The following is a 27,556-nucleotide window of genomic DNA, read 5'->3' on the forward strand; positions in this document are numbered from 1 at the left end:
TTACTAAAAGCTTTCCCATCGGACAAGAACTGTTTGAATCAACGTTGATTTCACGAAATTTCAACCCCCAAATTCTGTGGTGACATTGAATCAACGTGGGAAAACTGATTGAATTTGAAAAAAGTCATCAACATAAGAGAATTTAGACTTTTTTTCACCCACCTTTTAACCTAAATCCAATGACATGGTGACATTTTGATTTGATTTCGTGTTGAATTCACCTTAGTGAATGTAAATCCGACCTTTGGGCTGACGTCTGTGACCGGTGGGTTATGACTCAGTTAGGACATGGTGGGATGAGGAGCTCGACTGCTGCAGTTGTGAGTCTAGCTGGTCACCAGCGGCTCCTGTGGCGGGCCGGGCGCAGTGGGTCGGCTGGCTTCCGGGTTGGAGCCGCGCTGTGTTAAGAAGCAGTTCGGCTTGTTTGGGTTGTGTTTCAGAGGACGCTTGGCTTTCGACCTTCGTCTCTCCCGAGCCCATACGGGAGCTGTAGCGATGAGACAAGATAGTAATTACTAACAATTGGATACCACGAAATTGGGGAGAAAAGAGGGTAAAATTAAAAATTTAAAAATAGTGTTTGTTGGCATGGTAATCCATCTTGACTACCTAGTCTGTATTTGTTCGATGATACACTTTTACTCTTGATTTTCAGCATAAGTTATCTGCATGGTTGCTACATAATTTAACTACTTTTTATGAATCTGCCCAAATGAACTTTCATATCTGTATCTCTCAAGGTCAATGTTGACAGTTATGTGATTTCCTTCGCATAAATGACCATATTCTTTTAAAGTTAATTTATTCACACCTTTGGCCCCTACCTGTACTTCCCATATGAAAATATATAAAACCAGTTCCCCAGCTCCTCTGGCAGAAATAATTGGAACTCTAAATTAAAGGTGACACATCCTGCCTTAGTTGAAACCTCTGATCCTATTTTGTTGACTCGTCTGCCAAGCTAGAATTTGAAGTTGGGCATGTCTATGATCCTCTACAATGTCTGTTATTGTTTTCAGTTGTTGAATTCACTATCATTCCTCTAGTCTCCGACTAGGCTACGAATCAACAGCAGGTTTATTGGATGAACTAAGATGACATTGAGAGTTCTTCTGGAGGATTTATATCCATAGTACCAATTTGGCAGGCAGAACTTTGTTTATGCCTAAGGCAAGAAAGGACCAGCCAACCTGCCAGAGTTCTTTCACGTTTGGCAAATCACAGTAACCACAAGGAAATGAATGTATTTGATCTGATTGCGATGGCTGAATTGTTTACAGAGTTGAGGCATTCCGAGCTCTTTAATCCACATGAAAAAACCAGACGGGGAGCGCCACAGAGTTGGTCCAGCTCCAGTCATAAAGCCTCTCTTATTTCTACACAACATATCCATCATTCAGTATCACTGGCAAAATGCTTATGGGCATTTAAACACATTCCTATTACAGCTCTTCATGTTCAATCACTTGGAAGACACATTGTTAATAGTTGGGGAGTGTGAGTGTCATCGGGTGAAACAATATATTTTTGTTTGTCTAAGAGTTCTGCACATTTGGTAAACATGCGTTGCATAATCATTCTAAATCATGTTGTGTTGTTCCTGCAAGAGAATAGACTCCATTCTGCTCTATCAGTGTAGTCCTAAGTAATGTTAGAGAGTTTCTTATCCCTCAGATTGACTGTTACCTTATGTAACATGGAAGGTGGTTCTGTGCTTTATGAGCTATCTTGCCTGGGCCCTGAAGTCTAACGTTAGCTCTCAGCAGGCTAAAGCCATATAAATACAACTGCTATAGTCACACCCCATTTGGGGTGTCTAGATCTCTACCACACTGAAGCATTACATTTTAACAGACACTCTTGTCCAGAAGAACTTACATGAGCAATTAGGGTTAAGTGCCTTGCTCAAGGGCAGATTTTTCACCAAGTCTGCTCGGTGATTCAAACCAGCAACCTTTCGGTTACTGACCCAATCCTCGGCTACCTGCCACCCCACTCTTCAGTAGGGCCAGTCACAGCATACAACATAAGCCTATAACCCAGTGTTTGTTTGTGGTTTTGTCCAACCACAGGTGGAAAACAGATGTCAATAGATGAGTGCTGTAAGGATGGTCGGGACCGGGGCATTGATAACCAGGACTGCACAGCCCTCCCTCTCATCTCCGAGTCCACCACATGCAGGTGACTGAGGCCCCACTACTGGACTTACTGGGCTCTCGTATCCATAGAAATGTCATGATTACAATAGATAGAACATGGATTGTATTTCTATGGTCTTACCTCTGTGCCCATCGTGAGAAGTGCTTACCTCAGTATTTGTCCCATGGGTTCATTTAATGCTGTAAAGATAGACTATAGGGCAATATGTATCGTGGTAAGCCATAATGTGAGATGATTTTACCTTACCCCCGGGCATAAATCCCCAGCCACATTATTGACTTGATGTGAGAGCAGGGTACATTACAATAGTAATAATGACAGTCATAACAGCTCTGGTAGTAATATTAGAAGGTGTGTTGCCACAGGTTCAAGGCCAATAAGGAGGAGATCTGTTGCTCAATCTGCTCTCTGGTGGCACATGTGTTTACATTGGCTACCCAAGTGATAGAGAATTTGTTCAAATTATAGAGTGAGGGGGGAAGGGTGAGGGTTTTTGGTTGAGTGGGGGGTTGGGTTTAGGGTTTAGAGAGAGGGGTATTGCCAAATCCAGGAAATACCACTGAGGTGAAACTATACTCAAAGAGAGGACTGGAGAGGGGGAAGAACAGGAAGTCAGAGGGATTATTTCAGACACTGAAAAAAGAGAAGAAGAGAAAAGAAAAACAGGAGCCCGGTTGTGCCCTTAAAAGGTCCTGCGGAGGCGGCGTGAGTGTGGTTGTAGTTTATAAGGAAAAAGAGATAATTTCTGGTAAGAGGGTTGATAAAGACAGAGGCTTTTTGGAGCAAGTTACAGGAGTGGAGTGGAGAGGGGATCTAAGTGCTGTACAGTACTGTATATACACTCAAACTTGTAAAACAGACAATGGATTTCACTCCCTCCCTACAAACAGACAGACAGACCAAACAGACGGACAGACAGAACAGAGACAGACCAGATAGACAGACAGACCAGAGACAGACCAGAAACAGACCAGACAGACCAGAGACAACCAGGTAGAAAGACAGACAGACCAGACAGAGAGACAGGCAGACAGACCAAAGACAGAGACAGACCAAAGACAGAGACAGACAGACCAGACAGAGAGACAGGCAGACAGACCAAAGACAGAGACAGACCAAAGACAGAGACAGACAGACCAGACAGACCAGAAACAGACCCGACGGAGAGACAGATCAGACAGACCGGATAGACAGACAGATGGAGAAGACAGACAGAAAGACAGATAGACAGACAGACCAGACAGACCAGACAGAGAGACAGACCAGACAGACCAGACAGACCAGACAGAGGGACAGACAGACCAAAGACAGAGACAGACAGACCAGACAGAGAGACAGACCAGAAACAGACCAGACAGAGAGACCAGAAACAGACCAGTCAGAGAGACAGACCAGAAACAGACCAGACAGAGAGACAGACCAGAAACAGACCAGACAGAGAGAGAGACCAGAAACAGACCAGACAGAGAGACAGACCAGAAACAGACCAGACAGAGAGACAGACCAGAAACAGACCAGACAGAGAGACAGACCAGAAACAGACCAGACAGAGAGACAGACCAGAAACAGACCAGACAGAGAGACAGACCAGAAACAGACCAGACAGAGAGACAGACCAGAAACAGACCAGACAGAGAGACAGACCAGAAACAGACCAGACAGGGAGACAGACCAGAAACAGACCAGACAGAGAGACAGACCAGAAACAGACCAGACAGAGAGACAGACCAGACAGAGAGACAGACCAGAAACAGACCAGACAGAGAGACAGACCAGAAACAGACCAGACAGAGAGACAGACCAGAAACAGACCAGACAGAGAGACAGACCAGAAACAGACCAGACAGAGAGACAGACCAGAAACAGACCAGACAGAGAGACAGACCAGAAACAGACCAGACAGAGAGACAGACCAGAAACAGACCAGACAGGGAGACAGACCAGAAACAGACCAGACAGAGAGACAGACCAGACAGAGAGACAGACCAGAAACAGACCAGACAGAGAGACAGACCAGAAACAGACCAGACAGAGAGACAGAACAGAAACAGACCAGACAGAGAGACAGACCAGAAACAGACCAGACAGAGAGACAGGCAGACAGACCAAAGACAGAGACAGACCAAAGACAGAGACAGACAGACCAGACAGAGAGACAGACCAGAAACAGACCAGACAGAGAGACAGACCAGAAACAGACCAGACAGAGAGACAGACCAGAAACAGACCAGACAGAGAGACAGACCAGAAACAGACCAGACAGAGAGACAGACCAGACAGAGAGACAGACCAGAAACAGACCAGACAGAGAGACAGACCAGAAACAGACCAGACAGAGAGACAGACCAGAAACAGACCAGACAGAGAGACAGACCAGAAACAGACCAGACAGAGAGACAGGCAGACAGACCAAAGACAGAGACAGACCAAAGACAGAGACAGACAGACCAGACAGAGAGACAGACCAGAAACAGACCCGACGGAGAGACAGATCAGACAGACCGGATAGACAGACAGACGGAGAAGACAGACAGAAAGACAGACAGACCAGACAGACCAGACAGACCAGACAGAGAGACAGACCAGACAGACCAGACAGACCAGAGACAGACAGACCAGAGACATACAGACCAGACAGAGAGACAGATCAGACAGAGGGACAGACAGACCAAAGACAGACAGACCAGACAGAGAGACAGACCAGAAACAGACCAGACAGAGAGACAGACCAGAAACAGACCAGACAGAGAGACAGACCAGAAACAGACCAGACAGAGAGACAGACCAGAAACAGACCAGACAGAGAGACAGACCAGACAGAGAGACAGACCAGAAACAGACCAGACAGAGAGACAGACCAGAAACAGACCAGACAGAGAGACAGACCAGAAACAGACCAGACAGAGAGACAGACCAGAAACAGACCAGACAGAGAGACAGACCAGAAACATACCAGACAGAGAGACAGACCAGAAACAGACCAGACAGAGAGACAGACCAGAAACAGACTAGACAGAGAGACAGACCAGAAACAGACCAGACAGAGAGACAGACCAGAAACAGACCAGACAGAGAGACAGACCAGAAACAGACCAGACAGAGAGAGAGGCCAGAAACAGACCAGACAGGGAGACAGACCAGAAACAGACCAGACAGGGAGACAGACCAGAAACAGACCAGAGACAGACAGACCAGAGACATACAGACCAGACAGAGAGACAGATCAGACAGAGAGACAGACAGACCAAAGACAGAGACAGACAGACCAGACAGAGAGACAGACCAGAAACAGACCAGACAGAGAGAGAGACCAGAAACAGACCAGACAGAGAGACAGACCAGAAACAGACCAGACAGAGAGACAGACCAGAAACAGACCAGACAGAGAGACAGACCAGAAACAGACCAGACAGAGAGACAGACCAGAAACAGACCAGACAGAGAGAGAGACCAGAAACAGACCAGACAGAGAGGCAGACAGAGAGACAGACCAGAAACAGACCAGACAGGGAGACAGACCAGAAACAGACCAGACAGAGAGACAGACCAGACAGAGAGACAGACCAGAAACAGACCAGACAGAGAGACAGACCATAAACAGACCAGACAGGGAGACAGACCAGAAACAGACCAGACAGGGAGACAGACCAGAAACAGACCAGACAGGGAGACAGACCAGAAACAGACCAGACAGAGAGACAGACCAGAAACAGACCAGACAGAGAGACAGACCAGAAACAGACCAGACAGAGAGACAGACCAGAAACAGACCAGACAGGGAGACAGACCAGAAACAGACCAGACAGAGAGAGAGACCAGAAACAGACCAGACAGGGAGACAGACCAGAAACAGACCAGAGACAGGGAGACAGACCAGAAACAGACCAGACAGGGAGACAGACCAGAAACAGACCAGACAGGGAGACAGACCAGAAACAGACCAGACAGGGAGACAGACCAGAAACAGACCAGAGACAGACAGACCAGAGACATACAGACCAGACAGAGAGACAGATCAGACAGAGAGACAGATCAGACAGAGAGACAGATCAGACAGAGAGACAGACAGACCAAAGACAGAGACAGACAGATCAGACAGAGAGACAGACCAGAAACAGACCAGACAGAGAGACAGACCAGAAACATACCAGACAGGGAGACAGACCAGAAACAGACCAGACAGGGAGACAGACCAGAAACAGACCAGACAGGGAGAGAGACCAGAAACAGACCAGACAGAGAGACAGATCAGACAGAGAGAGAGACAGACCAAAGACAGAGACAGACAGACCAGACAGAGAGACAGACCAGAAACAGACCAGACAGAGAGACAGACCAGAAACAGACCAGACAGAGAGAGAAACCAGAAACAGACCAGACAGAGAGACAGACAAACACAAACAGCCCTTAACTTATTAAAGTCCCTCAGAGGAGCAGATCATTGGAGGCAAAGCACAGCAACCCGACTGTTGATGGTCTCATAAAGCTTGTCTACAGTAAAGAGGTGTGCTGCCTGCACTCACTCTCATTTCAGATCTGATTATTTACAGCAGCTTTTTGTCTACAGTACGACAACCGTTTCTGGTTTTACTGTAAAACGGCTAATCAAGCCTCTCCAACTGGACAGACTGGTCAGAGAGGTGGATATCACTGGTTCTCCAACTGTCTGGAAGTGCTCAGGCATCCTAGATAGGCTGGTTCCACTCCAGACTCAGCCTGGCCTTCCCCCAGAGGAATGTAATTCCAGTAATGTTGTCCAGGAAATAGGGATGCAAAATTTTGGGAAAAACCTGGGAATTTTGGGAAAGTAAAAATGTTCAAACCTTATGCAGGAAGTGTTGCAGCTCTGCACCCCTCTGTGACCATCAGGGGGGGAACATCCAATGGGGAGGTGGGTGGGTTACAATAGTTATGGTAAATAATCGATTGTTAAGTTGGCTTCACTGTACCCATAACAGTGGGTGTGTGGTAAGCCAAATGAAAGCAGAGGTGAATTTACCCAACTGTTAAATTGAAGATTTTATACATAGACAACTTTTTATCCACCTTGAGCTCACACAGGGTTTTCCTTTATCACTCAACCACGTACAGCAGCTGCAGCAGGCAGGACTATGAATAGATCCCTATTAGGCATGCCCAGGGCTCTTCTTAACAGGAAGCACTTTGAGACAGTGCTCTATTCCACTAAGGAGCCCAGTGATGGAGTTCAGAATAAACTGTGTTCCCTGTGTCTTTCCTGTTCCTGTCTGACAGGATAGTACAGGAGCAGTGCTGCGCGACGGTACTGGAGGACTCCATCTGCACAAACGGCATCAACATGGCCAAAGACCAGGGGGGCTGTGACACCCAGTTTCCTGGAAGCACCTGCGAGACCAAGACCGCAAAGGTGTGTGTGTCTGTGAGAGAGTATGTGTGTGTTTGTGCATATGTGCATACATTGCACAAATACTTGTGTGTGTATGTGTGTGTGTTTGTGCATATGTGCATACATTGCACAAATACTGTGTGTGTGTGTGTGTGTGTGTGTGTGTGTGTGTGTGTGTGTGTGTGTGTGTGTGTGTGTGTGTGTGTGTGTGTGTGTGTGTGTGTGTGTGTGTGTGTGTGTGTGTGTGTGTGTGTGTGTGTGTGTGTGTCAAAAGTGTGAATGTCAGAGAAGAATTCATTGTCTGCTTCAAAAACCTTATGTTGAGCATCAATGTGCAATTTCTACAGGAGAGTGAATGTGATTGAGTGTGTGTGTGTGCGTGTGTGTGTGTGATCCTGTTGAGCAGGATGAAACATGTCACTCTGGGGAGAAATGAGGAATGGAGCTTGTTGCTGTCAGGTACATTATACATTCACATAAGATACTGTCTACTACAGGCTCTCTGCCAAGATAGGTGCTCTACACCCGGCTGTCTTCTTCCTCAGGATCCTACACCACCATATCACTACAACATACTACAGCACATCAAGGCGGCAGTCAAGACCCTTGCAGAGCTTTGCCAAGGGATCCACAGTACATTTTCCCAGAAGAATGAGATCGTTGTTAGTGCAGCCAGCAACATGTCTTAACTTGAACCTCCACCTCCGTGAAATGCTGGTGTTGGCTGATTGCATTAAGGTGTGCTGCATTTTATGAATGGGAGAAAAGAGGTACAGGATGAGTTTAGAATGGGGGATAAACCATAGCATGCTCATTTTCTAGCTCCCTCTAAAATCTCTCAGTACACTACCAGACTACAACCCCACCATCCCACATTATGACATCCTCAAGACATGCACACACAGAAGATACAGACACACAGACTAGACTCCTCAGTCGTCACTAGTTACCACAGCCACAAAGTAATAAACCCTGCCTATTTGTGATTTTAAACCTAACCCTAACCATAACCACACTGCTAACCTTATACCTAACCCTAACCTAACCATAAACTTAAATTAAGACCAAAAAGCTTAAGTTTTGATTTCATTAATTTTTATGATATAGCAAATTTAGACTTTGTGGCTGTGGTAACTGGCGGAAACCTGACCCCTCCCCCGAGTCAAGCCCAGACTGTTCCCTTTCAGACGATGGTGATTGGTGAAGTTGTGAAGTGGTGGTGTAATTTTCCTCTGTATGTCCGTCTGGCCAAATGATGCATATTAACACATTGAGTAATTATGTCTATGGTCTGACTCCTCCAGATGTGCTGTGACTGTTGTCTGCTGGGCCGGGCTGCTCAGGAGAAGGGTCTGCCCTGTGACCACAGCCTTGTCTCTGGGCTACCAGTGTGGCCTGGTGTCCCGGGCCTGCTGCGATGACGGAGCCCCCGATGTGAAGACCAACACTCTGGGTAAGAGAGGAGGGTAGAAGGAGAGGAGGGTGGAGGGAGAGGAAAGGGTGGAGAGAGAGAGGAATGGGAGGTGTTGTAATAGAGAGGGCAGGGAGGAGGGAGAAGGGGAAAGATGGAGTAGAGTGGAGAGGATATATGGACTATTTTTAATTGAGTTTTACACTGCCCTCTGGTGGCCATTAGGAGCCTTGGCTCTTACTGTAGTTTTAGTAAAGTCCTCCATTGTCATGACGAATAGTTTCAACACTCTTTGTTTGCAAACAGTTTTTGCCTGTACTGGTGAATATTTGAATTCTTATCCCCCACAGTTCCTGACAAAGACAACGAGGCCCTCACTGGCAAGGATAATCCGTTACTGAATGAGTGCAGTAATGGTACTAACTTCCCCTCCTCACATCACTGTCACATCTTATTAGATGACTGTCCTCACAGAGAAAGTCAGAAACATTGGTACTCTAACAGAAACAAAAATAATTTACTTTAATGTGCACATTTTCTGTTCTCAACCGGATTAGCGAAGTGTGCACAGGAATGTGTGGGCAACGGCACCTGTGCCTGCTTCAAAGGCTACAAACTCAAACCAGATGGGAAGAACTGTGAAGGTGAGTGGACAGGAGGCAGCAGTCATATCTTGTTGAATAGTAAATGAGGTGGAATAAATCCCTATCCATCTAGTATCTCCACAGGACTAAGATATCTTACTTCTTAGATACGCCTTCCATATTATCCTCTCCTCTTCCTCTCTCCCTCTCTCTCTCAGATATAAATGAGTGCCTGCTGGGTGCCAGTAACTGCCGAGGAGGTGAGCGCTGCATCAACACGCTGGGGTCATTTCGTTGCCAAAGAGAGGTCAGCTGTGGTACCGGTTACGAGCTTACCGACAGCAACAATTGCAAAGGTCAGAGGTCACAACACAACACCTCCTACAGGGGAGAGGGAATATGTAAAGATCAATATGTATGATTCATACATCCATGATAAACTGTAAAACAAATCCATGATAAACTGATAAACATCCGTCCATTAATCGTCTGTCTGTCTGTCTGTCTGTCTGTCTGTCTGTCTGTCTGTCTGTCTGTCTGTCTGTCTGTCTGTCTGTCTGTCTGTCTGTCTGTCTGTCTGTCTGTCTGTCTGTCTGTCTGTCTGTCTGTCTGTCTGTCTGTCTGTCTGTCTGTCTGTCTGTCTGTCTGTCTGTCTGTCTGTCTGCCTGCCTGCCTGCCTGCCTGCCTGCCTGCCTGCCTGCCTGCCTGCCTGCCTGCCTGCCTGCCTGCCTGCCTGCCTGCCTGCCTGCCTGCCTGCCTGCCTGCCTGCCTGCCTGCCTGCCTGCCTGCCTGCCTGCCTGCCTGCCTGCCTGCCTGCCTGCCTGCCTGCCTGCCTGCCTGCCTGCCTGCCTGCCTGTCTGTCAGATTTACAGTATGTCTGACTTTGACAATGAAGCTATTGTTGAGTATTTATAAGAATACATTTGAATCACATACATTTTAATATCATGTAAATCTGCTGATGCTTTCGTACAACATGTCTTCTTCCCCCAGACATTGACGAGTGTGAGTCGGGCACCCACAACTGCGCCCCGGACTTTATGTGTCAGAACACTCAGGGGTCATTCCGCTGTCGGCCCAAGAACCAGTGTGGCGATGGATACATCCAGGATGCCCTGGGCAGCTGCATCGGTGAGCATCAGAACCATGTTACCATGGCAACACATCACCAGGACAGTACATCACCCCATCCATCCCACATATACCCCAAAACACAGTATCTTCAAAGTACAGTCCACAGGGCCCTCCGACATACATACATACAGTTGAAGTCGGAAGTTTACATACACTTAGGTTGGGGTCATTAAAACTAGTTTTTCAATCACTCCACAAATTTCTGGTTAACAAACTATAGTTTTGGCAAGTCAGTTAGGAATTCTACTTTGTGCATGACACAAGTAATTTTTCCAACAATTATTAACAAACAGATTATTTCACTTATAATTCACTGAATCACAATTCCAGTACATACACTAATTTGACTGTGCCTTTGAACAGCTTGGAAAATTCCAGAAAATTATGTCATGGATTTATAAGCTTCTGATAGGCTAATTGACATAATTTCAGTAAATTGGAGGTGTACCTGTGGATGTACTTCAAGGCCTATCTTTTAACTCAGTGCCTCTTTGCTTGACATCATGGGAACATCTGAAGATATCAGCCTCAGAAAAATATTGTAGACCACCACAAGTCTGGTTCATGCTTGGGAGCAATTTACAAACGCCTGAAGGTTCTACGTTCATCTGTACAAACAATAGTTTGCACGTATAAACACCATGGGACCACGCAGCCCTCATACCGCTCAGGAAGGAGACGTGTTCTTCCTCCTGGAAATGAACGTACTTTGGTGCGAAAAGTGCAAATCAATCCCAGAACAACAGCAAAGGACCCTGTGAAGATGCTGGAGGAAACAGGTAGAAAAGTATCTATATCCACATTAAAACGAGTCCTATATCGACATAACCTAAAAGGCAGCTCAGTAAGGAAGAAACCACTGCTCCAAAATCGCCATAAAAAAGCCAGACTATGGTTTGCAACTGCACATGGGGACAAAGATCGTACTTTTTGGAGAAATGTCCTCTGGTCTGATGAAACAAAAATGGCACTGTTTGGCCATAATGACAATCGTTATGTTTGGAGGAAAAAGGGGAGGCTTGCAAGCAGAAGAACACCATCCCACCCGTGAATCACGGGGTTGGCAGCATCATGTTGTGGAGGTGCTTTACTGCAGGAGGGACTGGTGCACTTCACAAAATAGTTGGCATCATGAGGATGGAAAATGATGTGGATATATTGAAGTAACATCTCAAGACATCAGTCAGGAAGTTAAAGCTTGGTCGCAAATGGGTCTTCCAAATGGACAATGACCCCAATCATACTTCCAAAGTTGTGGCAAAATGGCTTAAGGACAACAAAGTCAAGATATTGGAGCTCTGTCAGGAGGAATGGGGCAAAATTCACCCAAATTATTGTGGAACCTTGTGGAAGGCTACCCAAAACGTTTGACCCAAGTTAAATAATTTAAAGGCAATGCTACCAAATACTAATTGAGTGTATGTAAACTTCTGACCCACTGGGGATGTGATGAAATAAATAAATGCTGAAATAATTCACTCTCTCCACTATTATTCTGACATTTCACATTCTTAAAGTAAAGTGGTGATCCTAGCTGACCTAAGACAGGAATTTTTTACTCTGATTAAATGTCAGGAATTGTGAAAAACAGAGTTTAAATGTACTTGGCGAAGGTGTATGTAAACTTCCGACTTCAACTGTACATGACATATGTATAACCTCTGACCTCTACCCCAGACATCAATGAGTGTCTGGCCCAGACTGGGCCTTGCCACCCTGGCCAGTCGTGTATGAACACGGTAGGCTCCTTCACCTGCCAGAGGAACTCTGTCAACTGTGGCCGGGGATACCACCTAAACGACAACGGCAACCGCTGCGTGGGTACGTACGGCTGCCTCACTTACGTACTGAGGCCTCATCGCTCCAGTCTGGGCATAAGGCCCCCTCAAGGTCCCTGTCCTTGGCTATAGTAGACAGCCTCAACATCCCCTGGAACCACATTCACCTCCTTTGCTTAGCATTAGGAATCTTACACTGTAGCCTACATTTCCATGTATTTCTCGTGGCCTCGCTATCTCTCTGCATACCGATGCGTTTTTTTTCTTCCTGTAATATCATGTGATCTCTCTCTCTCTCTTTGCCCTGGTGTAGATATCGATGAGTGTAAAGGTCCTGATGGAGAGTGTGCAGGCCATGGCTGTATCAACCTGGTAGGATCGTTCCGTTGTGAGTGTAAGATTGGCTTCATCTTCAACAGCATCAGCCGCGTCTGCGAAGGTACATACTGACATCTTACTCCTTGTAGTTACCTAGTAGTTACAGGACAGTGTCGTGTTAGTTGACATAAGCAGGACACCAACGGTCTTGACTGTTTATGACATCTGGTATGTCATCGTAATCACAGCGTTATGTAGGTCTTATGACAAAGGGTTAAAAAATGTATTTTAAAAATGAACTGCCAGTTGGGGAACCCTGCTGTAGATATTCAACTTAGTGTCCTTTTCTTCTGTGTCTTAGATATCAATGAGTGCAGGCACTACCCTGGGCGCCTCTGTGCCCACAAGTGTGAGAATGCCGTGGGGTCCTATAAGTGCAGCTGCACCCAAGGCTTCAAGCTGGCCAGCGACGGCAGGAACTGTGATGGTAAGGCAGTCTTCCAATGTTAAGAGTTGTTTAAATCTGAGCTTCCCTCATTGGCCATCTCTTGTTTTGCCTTACTGAAGTTTGTGGTCATGTGTTTTATAGATGTATCTCTCTCTCTCTCTCTCTCTCTCTCTCTCTCTCTCTCTCTCTCTCTCTCTCTCTCTCTCTCTCTCTCTCTCTCTCTCTCTCTCTCTCTCTCTCTCTCTCTCTTTGTCTCTCTCTCACACTCTCTCTCACTCTCTCTCTCACTCTCTCTTTGTCTCTCTCTCTTTGACTCTCTCTCTCTCACTGTCTCTCTCTCTCTTTGTCTCTCTCTCTCTTACTCTCTGTCTCTGTCTCTGTCTCTGTCTCTCTGTCTGTCTCTCTCCTGGCTATAGATGACTAGTTTTATCTAACTGAGCTACATTGTTGTGTGTAGATCTAAACGAATGTGAGAGCAGCCCTTGCAGTCAAGAGTGTGCCAACGTGTACGGCTCCTACCAGTGCTACTGTCGCCGTGGCTACCAGCTCAGTGACAGGGATGGCATCAACTGTGAAGGTAGGAGATGCTAAAACACATCTAATGAGCAATAGCCTATGGTGTAACCTAATCAGGAGCCCCATTACACAGGTATTATTTGATTCAACTTCCTGTACCGTTTACATCCTCTATTGTTTGATCTTTGACCTTATCTCCAGACATTGATGAGTGTGCCTTGCCCACCGGGGGTCACATCTGCTCTTACCGCTGCCACAACACCCCCGGGAGCTTCCACTGCAACTGCCCCGCCACCGGCTATACTCTGGCCCCCAATGGACGCAGCTGCCAGGGTAAGTCCTCGCTCCTTATGGGGATGTAGGGGTCCTCAGCAGGGGGGTTATGGTCATTCTTCAGATCAGAAGACAAATACCAGTAAATATGGCAGGTAGCCTAGGGTTAAGAGCATTGGGCCAGTAACTGAAAGGTTGCTGGTTTGAATCCCTGAGGTGAAAAATATGTCGATGTACCCTTGAGCAAGCAACAAACCCTAATTTCTCCTGTAAGTTGCTCTGGATAAGAGCGTCTGCGGGAGTGAATAAATGTAACAGTGATGATTCTGGGAACCAAACTTCCGTAATGAGTAACCTTGCCTGATACCTGAAGACTTGCATTATCTCCCCGAGCTAATGCCTATAGGCTTTAGCTCGGCGGTCTCGTGACACGCAGCGGACGAGGTTTGAACCTAGGTTTCATGTTTAAAATATAGGATTTAAAATGTTTGTGGTTCTGAATTGATTAATTTCTCTTCCTGTGCAGATGTTGATGAGTGTGTGACAGGGACACACACCTGCTCTGAGACAGAGAGCTGCTTCAATGTACAGGGTGGATTCAGATGCTTGTCCTTTGAGTGTCCGCCAAACTATCGCAGAGCGGGAGAGAAGTGAGTCTACCTACCTACCTACCTACCCGAGGACTCTCTCTCAAGTACTGGGGCTATACAGTATACCGCTTTTTAGTTCACAGTATCCCAAGGTCGCCAGGTATGGAGTTCTCAGTTAAGTTGTCATTGACCAAGGCGGATGACTTTATGTAACTCCTTGTTAATCAGGAGAAGAACTATTTTCACACTACTGAGCCAAACCAAGTGCAGTCAAGCCGAGCATTACTGGGCTGGTCTGGCACCGCAATGTGAAAGGAAAAATATCCCAGCCAGCACAGTATGGTCAGGTCCTAAAGTGTGGATCAGGCACAAGTTATTTTATGGCCCCTGCTCTACAGTGTATACACAACCCCAACTCCAACCCCTACCTCTCTATTGAAGCTGTGCATGCCCAATGTTCACTCTTAATGGCTTCAGTTTTAGGGTTCAGTCAAAGGCATGTTCTGTGAAGGCAGTCGAATGACGAAATGTAATCCTTTCTTTGAGATGTTCTTGCATGACCCTACAGGGGGCAGTGTGACACATGCTGGTCCACAGAAACACATGAGGCTGACTTTGTCCCTACCCACCTAGCCCCACCCAGCTAGCAGCATGCCATGCACGGCAAATCAAACTTATACCTCTCTTTTGTTCTCTGTTTGTTCTCTGTTTGTTCTATCTGTCCGTCTTCGTCTTGTCCTGTCCTGTCTCTGGCCCCTGTCTCTCCTTACAGTCGTTGTGAACGCTTGCTTTGCAATCAGACTAGCGAGTGCCTGGCCTCGCCTCTGAGAATAACCTACTACCACCTCACCTTCCCCACCAACATCCCTGTGCCCACCAACGTCTTCCGCATGGGCCCGTCCAACACCGTGCCCGGAGACCAGGTTCAGATTGCCATCGTCGGCGGCAACAAGGGCGACTTCTTCGGCATGCAGAGAGTGCCCTCTGGTGGCGAGATGGCTGTGACGCGGCCCATCACGGAGCCGCAGGACTTTGAGCTGTCTCTGGAGATGAGACTGCTGCGTTACGGCACCACCAGCACCTACCTAGCCAAAGTCCTGGTGTTTGTTGTCCAGGAGCAGCCTATCCTACCATATAACGCTATCCCTGAGTAGAGGGTAGTAGCATATAGCAACAAGAATACGGCAACAACAATAACAGTCAAAAAAGAGCAAACTCTGCCATGATAAGCAAGCACAAACACAGATGACATAGACCAGAAGCAGCATTCTGTCATTTGTCTCCTTGTTTTTGGTCCTTTTGTAGTTTTTGTGATTACTGTAGCTAAGTATAGCCCTGCAAAATAGGCCAAATGTAATGTACTCACTTGGAGGTACAGCATTTGAATAGCAGCTAGGTGGCACTCTAGGGCAGGGTATTGAGGTAGTGGCCTGGGGATGCCTATTGATTACTGTATGTAATGGTGTAGTCTGGAGTCCTACAGGATCTTATGGCTGATTTGTTTAATGAAATGTTTTCTATTAAAATTGACTAGACACAATAGACGTTCAATCCGGATATATATTTTTTTAACATATGTTTTGTGGACAGCACCAGAGATCTAATTTTGTATTAGAATATTACATAGCTGGGGGAACTATGACCTGTAAAGCATGTATGCACTTCATGTTTGGGGTAAGTTTGTGGTTGGTGAAAACATATTTTCAGTGGCATAGGTACATCTCTTGAATAGAACTGTGATATTCCAGTAGGTGAGTGTCAGTGTTTTAAATAGCATAGTAAATAGCATTTTAAACAGCATATCAGCACTGTCAAGTCATAGTTGATTTGGTGGAAGCAGTTAATTGGTGGATCCACATCCTTCTAAGGTGGTCTCACATCCTGACCTAGCCCACTTGGTATGTTAGGAATAATGTGAAATGCACATATTGCACTGCCTACTGCGGGTGTAAAATCAAGCAGACAGTGACTCAAAGGCAAGCCAGAGTAAGTGACAGGCATTGGGATGCAGTCGTGGAAGACTAGGAAATATGCAAGGCACAGAGATAGAGTAGAAATAGCCGAAACATGCTGTTAGGCCACTAGTCAGAGCCTGCCTGGGCTGCGGCTTACAATAACTGTAAATTCAACTATGGGTCCCAGGTTCCTCCCGACCAGTCAGGGCAGTAAGGATGCACCTGTCTAGTCGGGAAATCTTTAAAATAAAACATGGTGGTCTGTGCACAGCTACAGATATAGTATCTTAATTTGATCACCCTGTTGCAGGAGAACATTCCTGTAACTCAGGAAATGTAAAACCTGTAGTGTATTTGAGGTTTAAAAAGGCTTTTGAAGTTTGTAATTTCCCCTTTGAGATTTCAGACATGATTTTTCCGAGTGAAAAAATGTATCAACCTCTTCAAAAATGTCCATGAATTATAATCCACAAAATAATTCACATTTCCTGTTGCTGCAAGATTAGTTTCCTTCTGTAGCAAACTGGCTCAAATGAAGATCATACATCTGTAAAGCACAATTTGTTTTTTTCTCTACTCTTGACAGTGAGTTATGGGGATCTGGGTTCTGGCCGGTGGTCTGAACAATTTGTGGCGGAGCAACATCACCGCTTGGAGAATGAATGATGCCCTGCAGTGTTTGTGTTGGGGCGTTATCAATCTACTGACTATAAATAATAATTACCCAAAAAATAAAAGGACTTTGCAGCGCTTGACCAGAGGACTTCCATTCTATCCAACAGTCTGTTTTCCTTTCTGGTCTTGAAGTATTGTTTTTTTTCTGTAGGGCTGGGTCTCTCTGGGCCACGTGAGGTGAAGAGAGAGATGAGAGGACAGGGGACTACAAGGGCCCTTCTGTGGCACCCACAACCCCCCCCCCACAAAGGGCATAATTAGCCCGTCTCTCTACTTGCTGTCTAGTCTTTGATGTACCCTGCTCTGTGTGAGGGCCAGTTCACCCTGGGTCATTATAATCTTGTAAATTCACTTTGTGGCCTAGTGGAGCAGAGCGTTCACCCCATCCTCCAGGGCCTGCTCTCTCCTCTCACTGCTGCAGGCTGAGGTATTATAAACTAGAAGAACATTTGCGGCTTTGGCCTGAACCAAAGCAAAACTTGTACCCTGGCGTTAATTGCTAATTACAAGCCCCTGACATTTTGGGGTTCTGGCCTGGGGTTGAGCTGCAGCCTATAGGCCTCACGAGGAGAGACAGAGAGCCATGATTTAGCTATATTATACATTACACTGGAGCAGTGGTGGACGTTCATTGGACCCTATACATGGTACTCTTGGGAACCAGAGCCAAATCATGTATGCACTGGCCAGCTACTTGTCTGTTGGTACTACCTTCCTTTTCAATCCCATCCACACCAGGCATTATCAACTGCATAAGCTGCATGTATGGTATTTTGTCTGTTTAGAATAGGCTCATGGAGAAGCAGAGTTCGTTCGGTAGAGCATAGCTCATCCCCACCAAGCAGAGGAGATTATGGCTGACGTTGAGTTGTAGAATTTGTCTTGATATGTTTCGTAACCAGGACCTCCCCAGGGCATTGGTGATTTAAATAGAGGTCTCTGTCCCTGGTGCTTGTGGGTGAAAGCCTGCTGAGAAGCAGTTCCTCTCAGATTGCAGGACAGGTTCCTGGCAGCATAGCAGCCCTGTTGCTGTAGGCATGTGGGTGGGTGGCATTTGTTTCGGCGAGGTCTCCCCTCACCCTAAGCTGCCACTGATTAGATTGTGAAATAAACAGAGTCTTAAATAATGGGATGAGAGCAGCTCGGAGCGCTTGGGGAGTTGTCTAGTCATGTTCTTCACAATTTAGGAGACTTTTAGAACCCCCCTTGTCCCATAAATTCTCCTCAAGAGATTATCTGATATGAAGCCGGGGACACGCTCAACAAATCCAAATATTTTGCTGCGAGCAACTCATGCATCATTCTCTCCTCATAGCATTTCATATTTCACTTCTCTTCTCCCCACACAACACAACTCATGCATCATTCTCTCCTCATAGTATTTCATATTTCACTTCATGCATCATTCTCTCCTCATAGTATTTCATATTTCACTTCTCTTCTCCCCACACAACACAACCAGTGCATCATTCTCTCCTCATAGTATTTCATATTTCACTTCTCTTCTCCCCACACAACACAACTCAGTGCATCATTCTCTCCTCATAGCATTTCATATTTCACTTCTCTTCTCCCCACACAACACAACCAGTGCATCAGAAACCAAACCATCCATGGCTACCAGAGCCTCCACTAGCCAGCTACACTCTGGCTACTGTGTGATCTTTGGCTGTCGTTGTTTTATCATTCTTGCGAGCCACATACAGTACCGATGTTTTTGATGTAGAATACAGCATCCAGCATCCCCGCTGTAGTTGGACAGATCGTGTTTGTGTAGCGGTTGTTCCACAGGGTCTGCTGAGTTCTTGATTGTGCAGTGCACTTCTCCCTTGGAATAGGATGCCCTGTCATTTGAGCTTCAGGGGAGGAACCGAAGGCGGTTTGTGCCTTAGGCTTTTTATAATCTCTCTCTAAAGGTCAGAAGTTGTGTGTGTGCATTTGTGTGTGTCCTCTCTCACCAGGGCAAGGGTCGAGCGCTCAGACACCGTCCGTTGTGTGAAGTCGTGCCAGCCCAATGACATCAGCTGTGTCCTGGACCCTGTACACTCCGTCTCCCACACTGTCATCTCCATGCCTACCTTCAGGGAGTTCACCAGGCCTGAAGGTAGGGGTGATCTCTTATGCACTTATGTAGATTACAGCACACTTTTTTTTCACATCCAATGTTTGTTTTTTAATCACTGACAGCATGTTATGTGAAAACATACTTGTAAGTATATTCCTTTTTATATTGCCTTGTTGTCCAAAACCTGTTGACCAAAAAGCCTGTGATAGACTAGCCTCCTGTCCAGGGGGTGTGCTTATACATCAAGCTGCCTCGCACTACATACTGAGGAGTTAGGCTCCTGCTCCTATGAGCTGAAATCCAAAGCTTTTGCAAGGCTACTTACTTACTTGCCCAAAATAAGCTAATGAACTAATTCCTTTGAAAACAACCTATGTGGCATCATTATGAGTCAGAAAAAGTTATTGTACCAAACACCTTAGTTAGATGTAAAATTGAGAAATATTGCACCAAACACCTTAGTTAGATGTAAAATTGAGAAATATTGTACCACACACCTTAGTTAGATGTAAAATTGCACAACTAGAACATCCTCAGCAACAGATTTCTCAAGATTTTTTAGATTGATTCTGAGAAAGTGAAATAGGCTTCCTCATCTACAGGGTCAAACATTTTTTTAACTAGGCAAGTCAGTTAATTAAGAACAAATTCTTATTTTCAATGACGGCCTAGTGGGTTAACTGCCTGTTCAGGGGCAGAACGACAGATTTGTACCTTGTCAGCTCGGGGGTTTGAACTTGCAACCTTCCGGTTACTAGTCCAACGCTCTAACCACCAGGCTACCCTGTCGCCCCAAACATCATTAACCAAATGCGGAATCGATCAGAAAACAAACCTCCAAGACTGTAATCTGGTTTCTCTAATGGGCAACAGTAGTGGCTCTTTAAGAGTGTTGTTGACAGTGTAGTGGTAATTCATGCATCAGACACTTCCTCCTTAACATTCAATATATATATATGAGCTGTGTGCATTCAAACCCTGGGGGACAAGGTCGGTGTGCTGGTAACACCGTTAAGTGTTGCCTAGCCGCTAGACCAAAACCAATGTCTAAGTGTCACTTAGGATGGATCTGACTGACTGACCACTGTAATCACACCCATACAAACCGAGACAAACTTAGTCCTACAAACTTAGTCCTTAGTCCTCATCCTCAACTTCTTTGGAAGTTAAGTCCTTGTTGTTTCTCATAAGCTCCTCGTCAGGGTGTTTAGCACTTGCAGGCCTCGAACTGAACAACAGCACTGAACACCCATCATCCCTGTCATGACCCCCTCTGCACACAATAAACCCAGAGCTTAGCTGCCTCCCATTTGATTGTCTTCCTCCGAGGAGAAGTTGGCACGAGCCTGGCCGTTTCAATCCCAGCCCGATTATAAGGGTTTAAAGCTCTGTAAAGCTCTTTAGTCTCTAATTGTTATCTTCTTCCAACAGAGATAGTTTTCCTGAGAACCATGTCGATGGCGCACTCCTCCCCCCACATCAGCTCCGACATCGTGTTCGACATCCTGGAGGGAAATGTCCAGAATTCCTTCGACATCGTCAAACGTGAGGAGCACGGCATAATCGTGGGTGAGTGGAAAGAAAGAAGGAGCGAAGGGATGCAGCCAACTAAAAGCCATATGCCATTTGACTTGAGTTGAGATCTGAGTAACTCATCAAGTCACAAGGGTCAGATAACAATAGCAGGCAATCACTAGTCCCGAGGCCTCCCTTGGATAGACGTTCAAACAAGCGCTTTTCTGACCTAATTTTGCATTGCGTTTTTTATATATACAAACCAAACGCATGTGTGTGTCTCCATGTGAGAGCTGAGTGGGGAGAAGAAGAAGAAGAAAGAGAAGCTTTGGTTTGAGAAGCATGAAATTCTCTATCATAAGGATGCTCCCGTGACACAAGTACATCTGACAATCACTTCCAATGCCATTTGCACCTTAAGCTGTCCTTTGGGTTGTCCTCGGAGACCAATGAAGGACGACTTTCTCTTCTTTCTCCACCAAACATTTTGGCTTCAGTTTGTTCCACTTTTCCGCACCATTTAATTCACTTCCTGACCACCATGTTTTTCCTTTCCTTAAGCAACAAAGCCCTTCTTCTCCTCAACAGATTATTGTGGCTACGATGTACAGAGATGGCTTGTATTTTTGCATATGAAGATGTCTGGATGGGCATAATATATTTTCATGTGCGTGTGTAAATTTATATGACGAATATCAGTCCTTTTTAGGGTTGCAAAATGAGTATTTATTACTGGTGTCTGTAATAATCTCTGGCCCTCTGTGTTGCCTTATCACATGTAAAATATATGAAATAATATTATTTTAAAATAAAAATATATAATGACAGAGCTGTAAAACATGATCCTAAATTTACAACCATTGACTTTTGATATGAGGGTTTCAGCATGAAATATCCTTTTAACACACATATTTATTTCACCATGTCAATATGTATTTGTTGTCAATGTTTTGCCGTCAAACTGGTGGCAGTTGTGAACACAGACAATAGTTGGAAGAGTTGCAGAGTTGATTGAAAATAATGCCTTATTGATTAGATGCTTTTTTCATTAATTAGGCTATTTATTCTTGAACCATATGGTCTATATATTAGAAACTCATGGACAATATGGACACAGAACAAATTAATACTATATATGAATAACATTTTTTAAAGTTATTCAAGTATAAATTACCAAAGTTACGATAGCGTGACAGATTTTCTGTTAATGACCAAAATTCGTGAATATTCCGGAAACTTTGGTAAATTACCGGTAGCTGTGCAACGCTAGTCCTTATACAGACTTTGAGATAGTAATGGTACCCTACTTAACCCGGCAATCAAGGATCAGAACCAAGTCTGTTGCTGTAGATCAGAGAAGAGAGGAGCCTTGGTGGGTGTGACTGCATGTGGAGCCTCTGTAGTGTAGGAGCACATCCCTTTAGCCTCTACTGGTCTGGTGAGGATCCAGCGCTGCTCACTATGTCTGGGGGAGATGAACCGAAGCCTGGCTCCAGGAGGATGGGGGTGTACTCGGCCCGGGCATGACGCATAGTTGGGCCTGCCTGGATGTTATTGTTTTGGCTCTGCGATGGGAGGATGGAGGGATGCGGGCAATGGAAGGAGAGAGTGAGAGATACACACTGTGCTGATGGATGAAAGGATGGCCTGTCACTACGTACCACACAAGGCTGCTGAGGGGAGGACGGCTCATGATAATGGCAGGAACGGAGTCAATGGAATGGCATCCAAACACATGGAAACCATGTTTTTGATGTACTTGATACCATTTCACTAATTGCCGTACCAGCCATTACCACAAACCGGTCCTCCCCAAATAAGGTGCCACCAACCTCTTGTGCTACGTACATCTGTCTCTTCCCAGAATGGAGATTAAGTCTAACAACCAAACAACACCCACTGGGCACAATACCCATAAGTCTAACAACTATACAATACCCACTGGGCACAGATGTCAATTCTCAATGTCTATTACACATTGGTTCAATGTAATTACATTGAAATGACGTGGAAACAACGTTGATTCAACCAGTGTGTGCCCAGTGGGTAGAGTACAGATACCATCTTTTGAGTTTTGTGGTTATCATTTTGTTACTGGGGTAACGGGGAAGGGGGTGGGGGGGGTATAATTGAGCTACCCTTTGGTACTTTGGTACTTGGGACTTACGTCACCCATCCTCAGAAGTTTAACGTGTGTGCATGTTTGTGAGAGAATGTGTGTGACTCTCTCTCTCTCTGTCTCTCTCTGTGTCTCTCTCTCTGTGTCTCTCTGTGTCTCTCTCTGTCTCTATCTCTCTCTCCCTCTCTCTCTCTGTGTTTGTGTGTGTATGTGTGTGTTCGTGCATGTGCAAGAGAGTGTGTGTACGAATATGTGCAGAAGTAATCCTGGGCCCTAGTGATTCATGTGGTTAAATGTATTGTTCCATTTCCCCACACCAGCCCTCAGTGTCTCGTCGAGCATTTGAACGCTTTAAATGGCAACCACATGAAAGGCTTCGCTGCCTTGTTTGTGAGGAGGCTCTTCTCTCCCAAACCCTTGGGGTGCTTATTGGATGCAGCTCTTGCATGTTAGCCATAGTCGTCCATGTTGAGTGGCTCTGCTGACGAGGCTTTGGTCAATAACTGTCTGCTGTGAAGTCTGGTGTCCATGTCGTGATCAGCTATAGGGTTTGGTTTATTCAACTCAGTGGTGGTGCTCCGCGCTGGTTCCTTTGGCTGGTGGCTGTGGCTTAGCTCTGTAGCTAGCTGACGTGTAAACTATCTGTAAGAGTTGCATATGAATCTACTTTATGAACAAGAGGAAAATCCTCCTTTATATTCACCAATAGCACTTTTAATAGACTGACCGCTTTGACCAGGGTAAGCCGTTTAAGTTTGGTACACTGCTACTTTGGGAGAATGATTGAGTTTGTTCTCTGTTTCACACGCTGACGCACAGTCTTACCCATACACACACACACACACTGATGCACAGTCTCACCCATACACATACACTGAATCACAGTCTCACACACACACACACACACACACACACACACACACACACACACACACACACACACACACACACACACACACACACACACACACACACACACACACACACACACACACACACACACACACACACACACACACACACACACACACACACACACACTGACGCACAGTCTCACCCATACACACACACACACTGTCTATACAACAAGTCACACACTGCGAGAGAGCCACACAACTCTTCCCTAGTCATCCATCAGTGTCACGCGAGAGGTTTTCCCAGCTCTGTCACGTCTGGGTGACAGCCTTGACAGCCAGCCGCATCTGTGCAAACACAACAGCCCGTCAACGCTTGGGGAAAACATGATCACAACCAATCATACACTCACAGAATCCAATGTCCTGGAACCCAGTGACTAGCCTAGCACCACGTACAGCCAGGACCACACAGCAGATGTCTTACTGAGTCTTACAGCCCTCCAGGTAGAGCTGAAGTAGATCCAGCTTGGTGGTATGTCATCACTAAGACAACATCTCTTGCACATCAGATGATGCATATTGGGAAAGACAAACAGTGAGGAAAAAGGTATGCATTACTCAGACTCTCTTGCACTGTCATCTGATTAGGACAGACTGTTTGATGACGACGTCTGTTTGAAGGGACATGATGATAATAGGACGATTGATTCTGGCAGCCAGCCAGAACTGCAGAGCTACTCCCTTTAAAAACAACAGTTCTGTGGTCTACAGCACGAGGAGCAGGTGGTCCGGAATCAGGGGCTTTCCTGTGATGCAGCATGCAGTGGTGGTTGTGTGTGTGTGTGTGTGTGTGTGTGTGTGTGTGTGTGTGTGTGTGTGTGTGTGTGTGTGTGTGTGTGTGTGTGTGGCGTGCTACAGATTGGTGGTGGTCTCTCCATTTGTCTCCATGGTGTTGGTGGTTCCCCCTGTTTGACTTTGTCTGCCCAGCCACGCTTTCACAGTGGGATTAATATTGTCTTAACAACACTCCCAGTGAACGCATGGTGTGGATGGACTGAGCTCACGTCATGCTCCTGTTAGCAGGCAGAGGTAGTTATGGTTCCAATGGGTCTGTGGGTGGGACTTGGGCTGAGGCTGTGACTGTGGGTGGGAATGGGGCTGAGGCTAATGTAGCATCGTGTGAAATATGTGGGAGAAGAATAAGGATAAGGATGGATGCTAGAAGAAGTAGCATCTTCTTCACAGAAGGGCAACACTTTTTCCTCTGGCCACCGTGAGAGTGGGGAAGTGAGCAAACCATCACAGGCAAGTTCCTAAACCTCATCCTTTGGTGAATCTGGTATGTTCCGTTAGTAAATCAAACCTTCCGTCAATGGGCCACTTAATGGACTGAAGACTGAGACGCCACAGCAAGATTCCAACCATTCTAGAACACAGGTAGAAATATGCCTCTGTGGTTCTGAGTTATACACAGATAATATGAAAGGCCTATTTACGATGTCATTGGCACAGAGGTGACAGGCTCACCGTGTCCATTAGCTCCATGAATGAAGGAGTGAGCTCACTGTCTGTGTCTGGTCAGGTACTTTGTGCTGGTGGCGGTCAATGGAACCGTTCACAGCAGCTGGTGGAATTTGGACCTGGTGTGTCAGAGCAGGTGTTAAGGACACAGTGGGGCTTGAGGCTCTAGTCTAGGTATGCTTCCTAAATGGCACCTTATTAGTTACCTGGTCGAAAGACAAGTAATGCTCTATATAGGGAATAGGGTGACATTTCAGACGGACTCTAGTTTGTGGTTGAGTGTATTAGAATGAAGGGAGCTAAGGACAGAAATCTGCAGATTATATAGTGTGATAAGCAGAGAAAGCCTCCTCGCGGCAGAGAGAGAGAGACAGAGAGAGAGAGAGGTTGTCTGTCTGTCAGGGGATGATCATGAATTATGACATGGAATCAGCAGGCCCACCAGAGCGGGCCAAGCCCATGAGGAATCCCTGCCTGCCTGTCACTGAGGGGATTAGTACAGCTAATCAAAACAATGTCTTCTCCACTCGACAACCCCACAGCATAGCAAAACACACAAGGTCTTCTCTTCCCGGGGTGGTCTACACTGATGTTTGATCGTGTTACACGTCACATGCACACACAGAATGTACAGTGCATTCGGAAAGTAGTCAGACCCCTTGACTTTTTCCACATTATGTTACGTTACAACCTTATTCTAAAATAGATGAAATTGTTCCCCCCCCCTCATCAATCTAACTACAATACCACATAACATATTTGTAGAAAATTTTGCACATTTATAAAAAATATCACATTTACATAAGTATTCAGACCCTTTACTCAGTACTTTGTTGAAGCACCTTTGGCAGCGATTACAGCCTTGAGTCTTCTTGGGTATGATGCTGCAAGCTTAGCTCATCTGTATTTGGGGAGTTCCTCCCATTCTTCTCTGCAGATCCTCTCAAGCTCTGTCAGATTGGATGGGGAGCATGGCTGCTCAGCTATTTTCAGGTCTCTCCAGAGATCGGGTTCAAGTCTGGGCTCTGGCTGGGCCACTCAAGGACATTCAGAGACTTGTCCCGAAGTCACTCCTGTGTTGTCTTGACTGTGTGCTTAGGGTTGTTGTCCTGTTGGAAGGTGAACCTTCGCCCCAGTCTGAGGTACCGAGCACTCCGGAGCAGGTTTTCATCAAGGATCTCTCTGTACTTCGCTCCTTTCATCTTTCTCTCGATCCTGACTAGTCTCCCAGTCCCTGCTGCTGAAAAAACATCCCCACAGAATGATGCTGCCACCACCATGCTTCACCGTAGTGATTATGCCAGGTTTCTTCCAGATGTGATGCTTGGCATTCAGGCCAAAGAGTTCAAACTTGGTTTCATCAGACTAGAGAATCTTCTTTCTCAAGGTCTGAGAGTCCTTTAGGTGACTTGTGGCAAACTCCAAGTGGGCTGTCATGTGCCTGTTACTGAGGAGTGGTTTCCGTCTGGCCACTACCATAAAGGCCTGATTGGTGGAGTGCTGCAGATATACTTGTCCTTCTGGAAGGTTATCCCATCTCTACAGAGGAACTCTGGAACTCTGTCAGAGTGACCATCAGGTTCTTGGTCAACTCCCTGAACAAGGTCCTTCTCCCTGATTGCTCAGGTTTGGCCGGGCGGCCAGCTCTAGGACGAGTCTTGTTGGTTCCAAACTTCTTCCATTTAAGAATGATGGAGGCCACTGTGTTCTTGGGGACCTTCAATGCTGCAGACATTTTTTGGTACCCTTCCCCAGATCTGTGCCTCGACACAATCCTGTCTCTGAGCTCTACGGACAATTCGTTCGACCTCATAGGTTGGTTTTTGCTCTGACATGCACTGTCAACTGTGGGACCTTATGTAGACAGGTGTGTTCCTTTCCAAATCATGTCCAATCAATTGAATTTACATCAGGTGGACTCCAATCAAGTTGTAGAAACATCTCAAGGATGATCAATAGAAAAGGGTCTGAATATTTATGTAAATAAGGTTTTTTATTTTTTATAAGTTTGCAAACATTTCTAAAAACCTGTTTTTGCTTTGTCATTATGGGGTATTGTGTGTAGATTGATGAGGAAGAAAACGTATTTAATACATTTTAGTATAAGGCTGTAACGTAACAAAATGTGGGAAAAGTCAAGGGGTCTGCACATACACTGTGTGCCTACAACCCCCCCCACACACACACACATACTGTACACACACATTGACACACCATTGATTCTTGCTGTAAGTGTATACATATAACTTGCCATACATAGCTAGCTATGTAC

The 27,556-nt window shown here is 45.9% G+C and overlaps 1 protein-coding gene across 1 annotated transcript in view; it reads left to right on the plus strand.

Moving 5' to 3' along the window:
- Positions 1-27,556, plus strand: part of LOC124037639 (fibulin-1-like) — a 48,395-nt gene that overhangs the window by 3,295 nt on the left and 17,544 nt on the right. The window contains 16 exon segments of the mRNA XM_046352559.1: positions 2,073-2,181; positions 7,414-7,546; positions 8,830-8,895; positions 8,897-8,978; positions 9,287-9,352; positions 9,494-9,580; positions 9,739-9,876; positions 10,514-10,651; positions 12,332-12,475; positions 12,746-12,871; positions 13,112-13,237; positions 13,656-13,775; positions 13,916-14,047; positions 14,514-14,637; positions 19,169-19,311; positions 20,704-20,841. Coding sequence (XP_046208515.1) covers positions 2,073-2,181; positions 7,414-7,546; positions 8,830-8,895; positions 8,897-8,978; positions 9,287-9,352; positions 9,494-9,580; positions 9,739-9,876; positions 10,514-10,651; positions 12,332-12,475; positions 12,746-12,871; positions 13,112-13,237; positions 13,656-13,775; positions 13,916-14,047; positions 14,514-14,637; positions 19,169-19,311; positions 20,704-20,841 — 1,872 coding nt within the window.

This window comes from Oncorhynchus gorbuscha, linkage group LG06, assembly GCF_021184085.1.
Source record: "Oncorhynchus gorbuscha isolate QuinsamMale2020 ecotype Even-year linkage group LG06, OgorEven_v1.0, whole genome shotgun sequence".
Lineage (NCBI taxonomy): Eukaryota > Metazoa > Chordata > Actinopteri > Salmoniformes > Salmonidae > Oncorhynchus > Oncorhynchus gorbuscha.